At 43.3% G+C, this 10,709-nt stretch overlaps 5 protein-coding genes across 8 annotated transcripts; 2 read left to right on the forward strand and 3 right to left on the reverse strand.

Annotated features, from left to right (window-relative positions):
- Positions 1 to 86: 86 nt before the first annotated feature.
- On the reverse strand, positions 87 to 1,496 carry LOC117640795. The gene is made up of 5 exons (XM_034377666.1): positions 1,288 to 1,496; positions 904 to 1,008; positions 788 to 819; positions 645 to 710; positions 87 to 553 (listed from the first exon to the last, which is right to left on the reverse strand). The coding sequence occupies exons 1-5, from the start codon at positions 1,412 to 1,414 to the stop codon at positions 368 to 370; spliced, it is 516 nt and encodes a 171-aa protein (XP_034233557.1). The 5' UTR covers positions 1,415 to 1,496; the 3' UTR covers positions 87 to 367.
- On the forward strand, positions 1,493 to 3,225 carry LOC117640759. Of its 3 annotated transcripts, none has more exons than XM_034377639.1 (5): positions 1,493 to 1,618; positions 1,881 to 1,961; positions 2,109 to 2,439; positions 2,510 to 2,782; positions 2,866 to 3,225. In XM_034377639.1, the coding sequence occupies exons 3-5, from the start codon at positions 2,114 to 2,116 to the stop codon at positions 2,885 to 2,887; spliced, it is 621 nt and encodes a 206-aa protein (XP_034233530.1). In that variant the 5' UTR covers positions 1,493 to 1,618; positions 1,881 to 1,961; positions 2,109 to 2,113; the 3' UTR covers positions 2,888 to 3,225. The 3 variants fall into 3 exon arrangements, with proteins under 3 accessions (XP_034233530.1, XP_034233528.1, XP_034233527.1); XM_034377637.1 differs by having other exon boundaries at positions 1,519 to 1,696; XM_034377636.1 differs by having other exon boundaries at positions 1,545 to 1,756.
- On the reverse strand, positions 2,685 to 3,688 carry LOC117640808. Its single transcript, XM_034377705.1, has 4 exons — positions 3,550 to 3,688; positions 3,140 to 3,378; positions 2,911 to 3,058; positions 2,685 to 2,814 (listed from the first exon to the last, which is right to left on the reverse strand). The coding sequence occupies exons 1-3, from the start codon at positions 3,556 to 3,558 to the stop codon at positions 2,911 to 2,913; spliced, it is 396 nt and encodes a 131-aa protein (XP_034233596.1). The 5' UTR covers positions 3,559 to 3,688; the 3' UTR covers positions 2,685 to 2,814.
- LOC117640741 (SH3 domain-containing protein Dlish) lies at positions 3,629 to 8,057 on the forward strand. 2 transcript variants are annotated; one of them, XM_034377623.1, is made up of 7 exons: positions 3,629 to 3,763; positions 5,541 to 5,743; positions 5,849 to 6,101; positions 6,185 to 6,321; positions 6,407 to 6,596; positions 6,671 to 6,792; positions 6,876 to 8,057. In XM_034377623.1, exons 2-7 carry the CDS (start codon positions 5,594 to 5,596, stop codon positions 7,038 to 7,040), a joined length of 1,017 nt encoding a protein of 338 aa, XP_034233514.1. In that variant the 5' UTR covers positions 3,629 to 3,763; positions 5,541 to 5,593; the 3' UTR covers positions 7,041 to 8,057. The 2 variants fall into 2 exon arrangements, with proteins under 2 accessions (XP_034233514.1, XP_034233503.1); XM_034377612.1 differs by lacking the exon at positions 3,629 to 3,763 and adding an exon at positions 4,802 to 5,094.
- LOC117640745 (28S ribosomal protein S15, mitochondrial) lies at positions 8,032 to 9,537 on the reverse strand. The gene is made up of 4 exons (XM_034377635.1): positions 9,059 to 9,537; positions 8,844 to 8,977; positions 8,575 to 8,770; positions 8,032 to 8,498 (listed from the first exon to the last, which is right to left on the reverse strand). Exons 1-4 carry the CDS (start codon positions 9,394 to 9,396, stop codon positions 8,201 to 8,203), a joined length of 966 nt encoding a protein of 321 aa, XP_034233526.1. The 5' UTR covers positions 9,397 to 9,537; the 3' UTR covers positions 8,032 to 8,200.
- Between the last annotated feature and the right edge of the window lie 1,172 nt (positions 9,538 to 10,709).

The raw sequence follows: 10,709 nt of genomic DNA on the forward strand, positions 1-10,709 counted from the left end.
AGATACCTAATTCGACAACGGTCAAAAGTGAAACCTGCCAAATAAAAAAGAAGAAACATTTACAATAAAAATCACAATTATCATCATAATTAGCAACATGGAAACGAAAGGCTTTGATTACATACCTTCACAACAATATAGCACAATCTCAAAAAACGCTTAGTTCTTATAAGCCCGAACAAAGAAGCTAAGCCTTGAAGGATAACAAATATCATTCCAATAGCACAGTATCCACAAAGAGTGGTGACAAGGCCTTCAAAATGGGCAGCCATTGCATACTCATGCAGCCCAAGTAACACAACTGCTCCATGGCCAACATGATAAGGAATGTATGCAAAGAGTAAAATGAACAACGTGTTCAATGAGACTACCCAAAAAACATGTTCCAAAAATACCTGAAAACATTAGATGTTAATACCATATCCGGATTATTTAAATGTGGTAGAAAAGCTTCATCAGCAGCAATTGCCCTTTCAACCATCTCTTCATAGTTGTATTCTTTTCTCGTATGAATAGGAATATCATCGAAATGAGATTGCACTTTGCTGCCTTCCTGCAACATGGACACAAATACCACAGTACTCTAGACCCTGTTATTGCAGTCTGCACTTCTTTATAAGCATATAGAGACCACTATTACTTACAGACTTCAATTCTTCATTATCATGGCCATTTTCCATGGGCTCTAATTCGTCATAATTTAAAAAATCCTGAAAACACAGAACAAAACAGTGTTAAAGGCGTTTCGCAAGGATGGACGGAGCTGCTTACAACATTCTTCACTTACGTTTGGTCCCACTGGCCACATTATATTTTCCCCTGCGACAAATAAAAAAATTGTTACGCACTCTCATGACAAAAAGCCACTTGAATCTCAAGCTTTCATCAGAATTTGGCACTTACGTTTTAAATACTCTAAGGGACGGAGATTCTCCTGTACAGCCAACTTAAGAAACTTATTGGGCACAGCCCAAGGGCGACGTGTTGTGAATGGGAGAGCATTTTTACCTGAAACAGTCAAAGAGCTTGGGTTGGGGCAAACGTCGTGATTTGAGAGCAGTTATTTAAAACTGTTGCCTTTTTTGATATTTTTTATTTTTTGTAAATCAGTTGTCTAAAATTATAGATTTATTAACGGAAAACGAAGATATGATCTTTAATGTACGACCGATCAAATTTGTCGAAAATATTACTAATTAAAATATATATTACAAGAAATGTTTAAAGAGCAATATTTTTGTTCTACTTTCATGATTAACGAAGCTAGTAAAAAGAAAAGATACTTACAGCATGAGAAATTTTCTTGGTGGCGATGCAGTCCATTGAGATCGACAAACGTGTGGAAGCACGCGCAACAAGTAATTTTCGTCAGCTCGTCGGCACGTGGGGCTGCAAAGTGAAACACACGAGGCATGGATTTATAATTGCACAATTTGTGCACTGAAGGAAGCCTTGGGTATTTGCACAACCCGTGCAAATAATTCTTGCACACCTGTCTGCACAACTTGTGCACTACCTTGAATAAAACCTATTTGCACAGCAACATATTTTCTCCCGCCAACTGTACAGTTTCAACAGAACCATGGAGTCACAGACACAGACTCCATGACAGAACTTGGTACTCTTACAAATTATTCAACCCATAAAGGGGATTATTTGCACTTGCCGTGTCGACATTCCTATCGATGGCGGAAAGGTTGGCAGCCCCCCCAACAACAACAAAGTCGTCTGCTTGTGTCTGCTTGTGCAAACACCGGTACCTGCACAAATTGCACAAATTGTGGAATCTTCAAAATGACAGCTATTTGCACAGAGCGAATCACACTAGTTGCCCGATTTTTACCCGATCGCATCTTACGAGTCTGTGGGACTGTTGCCAGTTGTTTGAATCTTTTCGGCTCATCTCTTCGTTACCCCCTTGAAGTTTATCACAAGATTCTTGCTACCGTTTTGAAAAGCTGGTAAGTGAATGGATCGAATCAATAATTATACAAGTGCTGAATCATTGTTTGCGTGGCGCCAACGACGTTCGTTTTATAAAATAGCAGAGAAATTGTTAGGTTAAGGTTGACTTGGCTTCCTAACCATATTATCATTATGTCGAGCAGGAGAAATGGAAGATCAGGAGATAGATGTCGAAGAAAACGTTCAGGAGCCAGATGTTGAAGAAAATACTAGTGCACCACTGCCTATTGTAGGGCAGTCATTTGATTCATGGACAGATGCGGAGAGGTGCCTTAACTCCTATGCAAAGAAGAATTGTTTCCAATGGACTACTGACACTTCAACATCCATTAAAAATGAAAATAAGAAGCTGACTGGGCGGGGTGAAACAGTCCTCTACAATGAAGCACTTGTGCACAAAAACATTGTGCTAACATGTGTGTCAGGGGGAAAAAAGAGAATTAACCAGGGAACAGGACAGCGAAACTTTCAGGCGTGAGTTGCTCTTACAACTTTCTTTGTTCTTTTATGTATACAGTTGACAATCTTGATCTTACGTTTGCAGAACCTGGAAAGTCGATTGTCCAGTAATGGTGCACCTTATTGCCAACAAGACGGCCTTAGTTGTGAAAAAAATTATAACTCAGCATAACCACACATGTGACCAAGCTTACTTTAAAGCTTTGCCTAAAACTAGGCGTTCTAACTTAAACGATGATAAGGCCACATCAACAGCAAAGCTTCTCTTCAAAGGTGGGGTCAAACCCTCTGTCGTGAGATCAGTATTGAGGGACATGGGATGTGGTGAAGTTACTCAGCGGGACTTGGCAAATCTGAGGTAATTAATGCCAGCTGAGATTGGTCTTGTGACTAAAATATAAATTTGCCTAATATTTTCTTTTCTTTGTTTCATTTTTTCAGAGCAAAATTTGAAAAAATATGAATTATGAAAAACAATTTCATTACCTAGAACATCCTTTGCACTTCAGGATATCCAAAATACGTAGTTTCATTACAAGGATGATTGTGGACATCATGAAATGCCGTGACCTTCAGTCTCCCTGCGGTCGTTGCTGCAACATGTATCCTCGCCTCACACCCAATTTTATAGGACCTGCATTTAAAAAAAAGAAACTGGGTTAGAACACGACAACCTTCAGTTGGAAATACTTATTGTGGCAAGCAAAACACTTACTCATGGTGTGGCTTTTTCCCTCTGGCAGGTCGAGTAGACATTGCTTGTTTGCATTCAAACTGCATTTTATTAAATTTCAAAATGTTGTTCTGTGACCTTTCACTCCTTCTCATGACAAATAGGCAGTAGGTATTTTCTTGAAAGGCCAAACGCCTGTCCTCAAACTCATTGTACGATGCAAATTCTTGGCCGAGGAAAAATCCCTCCCCAGCAACGAGCCCATCATCATTGTCATTGTCCTAGAACAACACAGGTTGGGATATTCAACAGCTCCAATAAGGTCAGGTAAGCAAAAGTAAAGTCCAAACCACTTCATGGCATAGTCACTGTTTGAACTTCATTTTTGCTTGCCAGTTAAGTGATTAACTTCAACAAGAATATCACTGTGATTTCGTTTTCTGATAACTCACCTCCATCATTTCCGATCAGCTATGAAAACCAATGAGCTTTTGGTTCTTGATGCAAGTGTTGACGTGTGAATCCCGATTAACTGCGACTGTTATTCGCTTGAAATCTTTTGAAAGAACGAACCGACAAAACACAAACGGCCGGAAGCAGGGTGGCCAACCTTTCTCCATCATAGAAAACGCACGCAGGAATTCGACTTGGCTTGTGCTAATAATGGTAAGCCGACGGATTGCACAGTTTGTGCAAGTAGCGTAGATTGTTGGGATTATCACAATTGGCGTGAAAAATAAGGGAAAGAAAATCAGAGGAGCGTGGAGTTGAACCTACGGTCGCACTACTGTCAGTCCCTCTTCCAACTTCGCTACTGTTTCGGTTGAGAGAGACCGTGTCAATGACCAATGACTTGCCGCCGGGACGATTGTGCAAATAGCATTGGTTTCGTCGACTGCACAAATTGTGCAAAACTTTGAGCAAAGGATATTTGCACGATTTTGTTAAATACAAATTGTGCAAATAGCGCTTGTTAAGGGGATTGCACAAATTGTGCAAATACCACAGCAGTACCTATTTGCACCGTACTTGTGCAAATATCCACAATGCACCTCCAGGTTGCACCTTCGGTAAAACCGGCGCACCGAGATGAAGGTTGCCATGTGTTACTGTTACTGAGTCGAGGGTCCCTGGGGTGCGACAGAGGAAGTAGACGTCGTCCACTCAGGGCACGCGCACGCGCACGCCGCACGCTGCATGCAGCTTGATGCGTTGGGTGAACCGAGATGAACGGTACCTCCGGCGGCCAGAGGGGCAGAGGCTGAGGCTCCAGCCAGGTGCTCCGGGTAGCAAGTAGCGACCATGGACGCGCCTACTACTCAGCCTTCCACGCAGCCCCACCCCACCCCTCACTGCGGCTCCCGACCCCACCCCTCCCCTCCCCCTAGCTTAGTCCTGCGGACTGATTCCGAGGGTCGCTTTCGTCGTTTTGACTCTCTCACACTCCTGGGGCGTCGCCCACAGGTGCGAGAGAGACGAAGTCGATTCTCGGAATCAGTCTACTGGAAGTGCTGTGGGAACCGAACCGGCCAAGCGCACACATGCACGGCCCCCGAGCCCCCTCCCCCTCCCCGCACACCTGAAGACCGGTCTTTAAAGCCCCTCCTCCTCCTACCTGTCTCGGTGCCCCGTCCCCACCTCTTGGCCCCACCGCGCCCCTTGCCCTCGACTCCGGGCTCTCCTCCGGGTTCCGGGGCGGGCGACGAGGGCGACGGCGACACGAGCTCGCTGCCCCGGCCGCTCCAGCGCCGCTCCGTCAAGCAAGCTCAAGGAAGCCGTCCCCGTCCCCGTCCCCGTCCCCGTCAGAGACCTGGAGCTCGAGCTCGGGCCTGCTGCTGTTGCTCGCGTTGGCTGCGTTCGCCCCGAGGAATTTGGGCTCGGAAGTCGGTGTAATGGCCATACACGGTCATCTTTGTCGCCCCGTAAATGTAAATAATGCTTAGGAAACATGGCGTTTCTGTGTCCTGTCCGCATAGGACGTAGCAAAAAGAAGAAAAGTAAGTTGAAGTGGCGCAAATGTGGTTTTCCCGTTGCGGACGGGTGAGCGTGTATGTGTATGTGGACTCTTTTCGCCTAAGACAAAGATAATCGGTCCAGGCACCCCTTGCACCTGTTGCATGCAGGATCGTCATCCGTCGCGGTCTGGGCCGGACGTTCGCAAATCGCGCTAGTACTCGGTGCCAGGTTTCTTTTTGAAGGCTCATTAGGTCTTTAAATTTATGGCGCCTGTAATTTGTTACGGACTTTTTACCTCTTAACCTATTAAAATGTTATGAATCTTAAGGGGGTATGGGGCATGTTCTTCAGTAAATGATTATTTTGCAGAAATCAATAATTACACGGAACATTTTTATTGAAATACTCATTATTCTCTATTAGTTTGATATGGTCAATTAATGTTGAGCTCTAATATCCTTACTAACAATTTTCTACTGATTTTCAGGTTCTTCTGATGTCGACAAAGAATTGTCTCGTGGAGGGGGCACTCCCCTTGGAATGGGACGTATTACTGGCAGTGCATCCATTGAAACCTTAGTAAGAGTTGGGATTGAGAAAGAAAATGGATTATCTCCTGACAGTAAAATGGTTGTTTTACATGATTTCACCCCTTGTGTGGATGATGAATTAGAAGTTAAACGCGGTCAGGTCGGTAAATTTTCTCTTAATCTTCCCTGCTGGTCCAGTGTAATCTCATACCTGTGGGCTTCTGTAAGCAATTTTTAATTGAGATTCTTAAAATTTGTTTTTCAGGTGGTAAATGTTCTGTACCGTGAGAATGATTGGGTCTATGTGATAGCAGCAGATACTCGACAAGAAGGCTTCATTCCACACTCGTATTGTACTCTGTATAATTCTCAGCTTGGAGAGCTTGCGTTGAACAATGTCAAAAAGAAACTCCCTAGAGAAGAATGTGGGATGGGGCCTTCAGCAAATTTGTCATCTGCTTCAAATGGAGGAGCAAATAATATCAATAACAACGACGACTCTCCAGATCACAGAGCGGGTATTGTATTTTTTAAAAATGATTTGAAACATTGTATCCACTACAGCTCACCTTCTTACTCTTGAGATATTTTACTTCCCCAGATATGTCAGATTGTGAGAGTTATGGGAATAAGAAAACAACTGTCGCTACTTCTGCACTCCAGCTGAACATGGCCAGTTCTCAAGCTTCTCTTCATAGTGCATCCTCATCTCAGCCAGAGGTGCATCCATTCCTAAAGGTGGGCTAAAGAAATTTCTATGCTGACATATGTCCAAAGTTAATTTTGTGGAGTGTTGGTATGAAGCATTTATTTTTGTTTTCAGGATCCATCTGGACGCTACATTGTGCTCTATACTTTTATTGCTAGAGATGAAAATGATGTGAGTGTTGAAAGAGGGGAGTTTGTCACAGTTCTCAACAGAGAAGACCCAGATTGGTATTGGATTGTACGAAGTGACGGTCAAGAAGGGTTTGTTCCCAGTGGATTTGTGTATCCTGCAGATGTTATTCAGGGTAATGAAAAAATTGACTTTGCATGTTTCTCTTTAATTCAGTAACTTTATTGAACTGTCTTTTTTCCCCTCCAGGTCACTTAAGTCAAAATAATTCGCCACAGACAGCTACTTACCACACATCACATCATGTGACCTCCCAAAGCACTGATGATCTTCGATATGGAACTGAACTTGTAATGCTTTATGACTATAAGGTAAGATATTCTACTGTCTGCTAATACTGTACCTTATTATTGTGTGCAAATTGCTTTCTCTTATCCTCCTTGTTTTGTTCCAGGCTCAAGCTCCTGATGATTTGTCAGTGAGAAGAGGGGATTGGATCTATGCCGACTTAGCCAATCAGACAGTTGATGGATGGTTGTGGGCTTATGCTCCCAAAACTCGAAAATATGGTTTCATTCCAAAAGCTTATGCAAGACCACCTGCAATGACGAGCTTATAATTACAAACCCCAAATCAAAACTGCCTTTTGTTGTTTGTTTTTGAACAATTGTTTAGGTATTATAATGTTTATCTAGTTTTGAAAATGTTTTATTGTCTATTTAATTTTTTTTCTAGTAATATGGTGTTTTCCTCCTGCCACTGTACTTTGCCAATTACTTCTTTACATTTAATTGTGTCATCCCTGCATAAATGAAGTGATAACTCTTTTTATTCTAAGAGGTCACTGATGTAAAGCACTATCCTTTCCTCAAAAGACAAGAATGCATTTTAGAGGAGAGGCCTTGTATTTGTATTGTATTAGTGTAGCTTCTGTTTACTTTACTATCTATTGTCTCTTTTAATTTTTATCAGCGTATGTAACACAATCAAACTATTACTACAATTTATATCATTTAATGAATCTGCCATTTTTGTTCATTCCTCTTATAATTCTACCCTCCAAAGTCTGTTGTGATTTTATGTTTTTGTTCATCATGGCGCGATCACAATTTCCTTTGTAACCAATTTGGTATCCTTGTCTACCGGCCATGTCTCATTTTCAGTGCCATACTTGAATGTTGTATTATTTTGACTAATCATGAGCCCCATGTAATTTCTGTTGGTTGCTTCTTTGTGCCTCTTTGTATTTTTCAGGACGTTGATCATTATTTTTATTTTGTTTACAATTTGTTTCAAATTTTCAATGCATGAACAGAAGATTATTAAAATTGGATATTAGTTAGGTTGCCATTGTTACTGTCCCACAGTTGGATTTGCATATGTCTTTCACATGCATATAACTAATTATTTTAAATTTATGTGCGAAAGAGGCTGTGTTTTTCTAAAGCTCTTAACCTACTGTCAGAGTTTCTTTACAAGCAATTTTAGGAGAAAACATGTTTGATTCTGAGGAAACTTTTTCATTTCCAACAAGGGTTTTGTAGTAATTTGTACATATGTATGTGATGCTTTATTTAATGAGTTAGAGAGAAATATTCTGATGCCAATAATTCAAATTAAAGACATAATTTATTAACTGGTCTCCAGCTCATTAAATCCCAATAATCTCAACACACATCTTTTATCAAGTTCAGACGAACATCACCACATGTGGGCCTTAAATACACCTTACAATGGGTGATAACAATTAATGAAATACATCAGACTGACACCAACCACTTAGTAAACTTCCTTTTCTACTTGGTGAGAGGGGTGCATTTTTTCTTCTTCCTCAATTTTCAATCTTAAGGTTTCTTTGACTTGATTCAGGTCTTCTTCAGTAAAACTAGGAATCACTCCAAATGCCTTTTCTTCTTCAACAATGGCTTCCATAGTTGAAAGTTTTGACTTCAAAAAACCTATTTTCTGTGAATTCAAAGCCTCCTTATATTCATTTAGTTTCTGTTCTTTCACTTTTTCTATGTATTCAGCAGTCAACCATCTCATCGATTTTTTCCTCTCAACTCTTTCATGGGACCTGAAAAATAAAGAAAATTGGTTTATGTAATACAAAATATGATAGAATAATTTATCACAATAAAGAACAAACTTACGATGGAGCAGGTTTAAAGAGAAGGTCTAGGGTTTCAAGGATCCATTCAAATCTTCTGTAGTCCAGAGTGCGCAAAAGCTTCATTCGCTTCTTTCGAAACTCAATAATTTCTTTCAGGTCTGCTTTAGCATTACGGTCTTGTGGGAATTTTGTGGTGTGCTCTTGCAAGTTTCGAATGATGGCAGTCCACTTGGCAACTATTAATTAAAACAAAACGTGAAGAACTCACTCACCAAAAACAAAATAGCAAACACTTACACGAGGCCTTACTTTTAACTTCCACTGATTTATTGTCCAGTTTGTGTCGTTTCACCTGTTTGGTCATGGCATCAATTTTTGCTTGCCTTCTTTCAGCGGAAGTCTGAAACTTCAGGCCAAAAATACGTTTGACGGTTTCACTAGCACTGAAAATTCACAAGACAAAATTATTTACAATTTGTACCCTTGGTCATGACAAAAGAGGGTAAAATAAAATTTTGCCGTACGTCTGGAACTCAGTAGAATCCTTGAATAAAGGTGGAGGCTCATTCAAATCTACTTCTGGTAATCCCGAGAGATCTCCGCTCTTCTCTGGGAGAATGCATGGGACTCTCTCTGGCCTCTTCCATTGAATTCTCTTGGATACTTCCACTTCATGTTTGTAATAAGTACGAAATGGTGAACGGTGTCCAGTGACACTGAGTAAACCGGACTGACCGAGTTCCGTACCAGAAACACTCAGGAGTGAAAAGTCTCTTTTAAGGTTACGGCTAACATCCCGAGAGGATAATTGAAAGTTTTGCAGGATGTTCAATGATTGTACCCGTCTCAAAGACATACTCATGGTGAGACTAATTCATTACACGACTCGGTGGGACTGTCAGGCCTATGCCAAAGCCTCTCTACGACAAAATCAACAAAATAATGCAAAAATGTGTCCAGCCAAGCACCGCAAGCAGAAATGGGTCCAAACGAGCCGAGCGCAGCGCCGCACCGCGGAGACCACTGAAACTACGAGTGAGATGCGTCCAGTGAGCGGCTAGTTTGAACTTGGTTGTGTTAGCATTGGGCGTGAACCGGGGCCGGGCCTCGTTTGACCTATGATCTAACCCTGTAGCAGTACTTCACCAAAATACACAACGTGAATGTCAATTTCAACCTACTCAATATGGGAGCCTGAATTTTGGCCCACCCTGATTAATAGACGTTGACAAAAAAAGGGATGACCAACAATTTTTTTTTATTCCTTATCCAAATTGGTCTTGATGAGACCTTTTCAACGAATGGTCGAAACCTAGGTCCAGAAACGAACGAAAAGAAAATAATAACTTCTAAGATCAGGAAAAATGTAACTTTTCTTGGGTTTCATCAAGAAGAATTTTCTTGAATTTTCATTAATTTTCTTGAATTTTCCGCGAGTTTCGTTTAAATGCCTCGGATCAGCACGCTGGCCGCTGCGCCTTGGCTCTCCACCATACCGCCACTCCCATCTTTTAATTCAACCAAGTGGACGGAAGGAAACACTCGTCCTTCCTCGCGATAAAAATGATAATTACGCGTCCGCCTCCCGCCCACCTGTTTGTGAGTGCACCCAACCCGCCAGCGGCGCCAGCCGAGGCGCCAGCCCACGTCAGACTCCACACCGCACGGCCCGCACGGCCCGCACCGTCCGCGCCCGCACCCCGATGTAAGCAATTGTAAGTGGGTTGGCCCCGCCACCCGCCGCGCCGCCCGCCGCACACCTCAGGGGCGTAAGTGTAGGAAGGGAAGGGGAGGGGGAAGGGCTCGCGGCGGGGAGGGGGAGGGGGTTGCGCGGCGCGTAGGGCGTGCTCGGCGTGCGCCGCGCGGCCCCAATCGATAGAGGACTGTCCGGGCCGTCGGCATGCCGTCGGCACTGCTCGCACAGCCCGCCGAGCCCCGGGGCGCCGAGGGTGCGAGGGAGACGGAGCTCGCCGCGGAGCGCGGAGCGGAGCGGTGCGAGGGGCGGGGGCGGCTGGGAGCCACCGGAGGGTGGCGGCGGGGCGGCGGGGCCCAGTCAGTCAGTGAGCGTGGCTCGGGCCGCGTGGTCGCCAAGCCTCGCGTAGGGCCTAACTCGACACTTCGGGACACATCGCCTCGCTTGCCTCGCTCGGCCCAAGGCGCGACGTCGGCTCGGGG

The sequence above is a fragment of the Thrips palmi genome, unplaced genomic scaffold, assembly GCF_012932325.1.
Source record: "Thrips palmi isolate BJ-2018 unplaced genomic scaffold, TpBJ-2018v1 HiC_scaffold_1, whole genome shotgun sequence".
Classification (NCBI taxonomy): domain Eukaryota; kingdom Metazoa; phylum Arthropoda; class Insecta; order Thysanoptera; family Thripidae; genus Thrips; species Thrips palmi.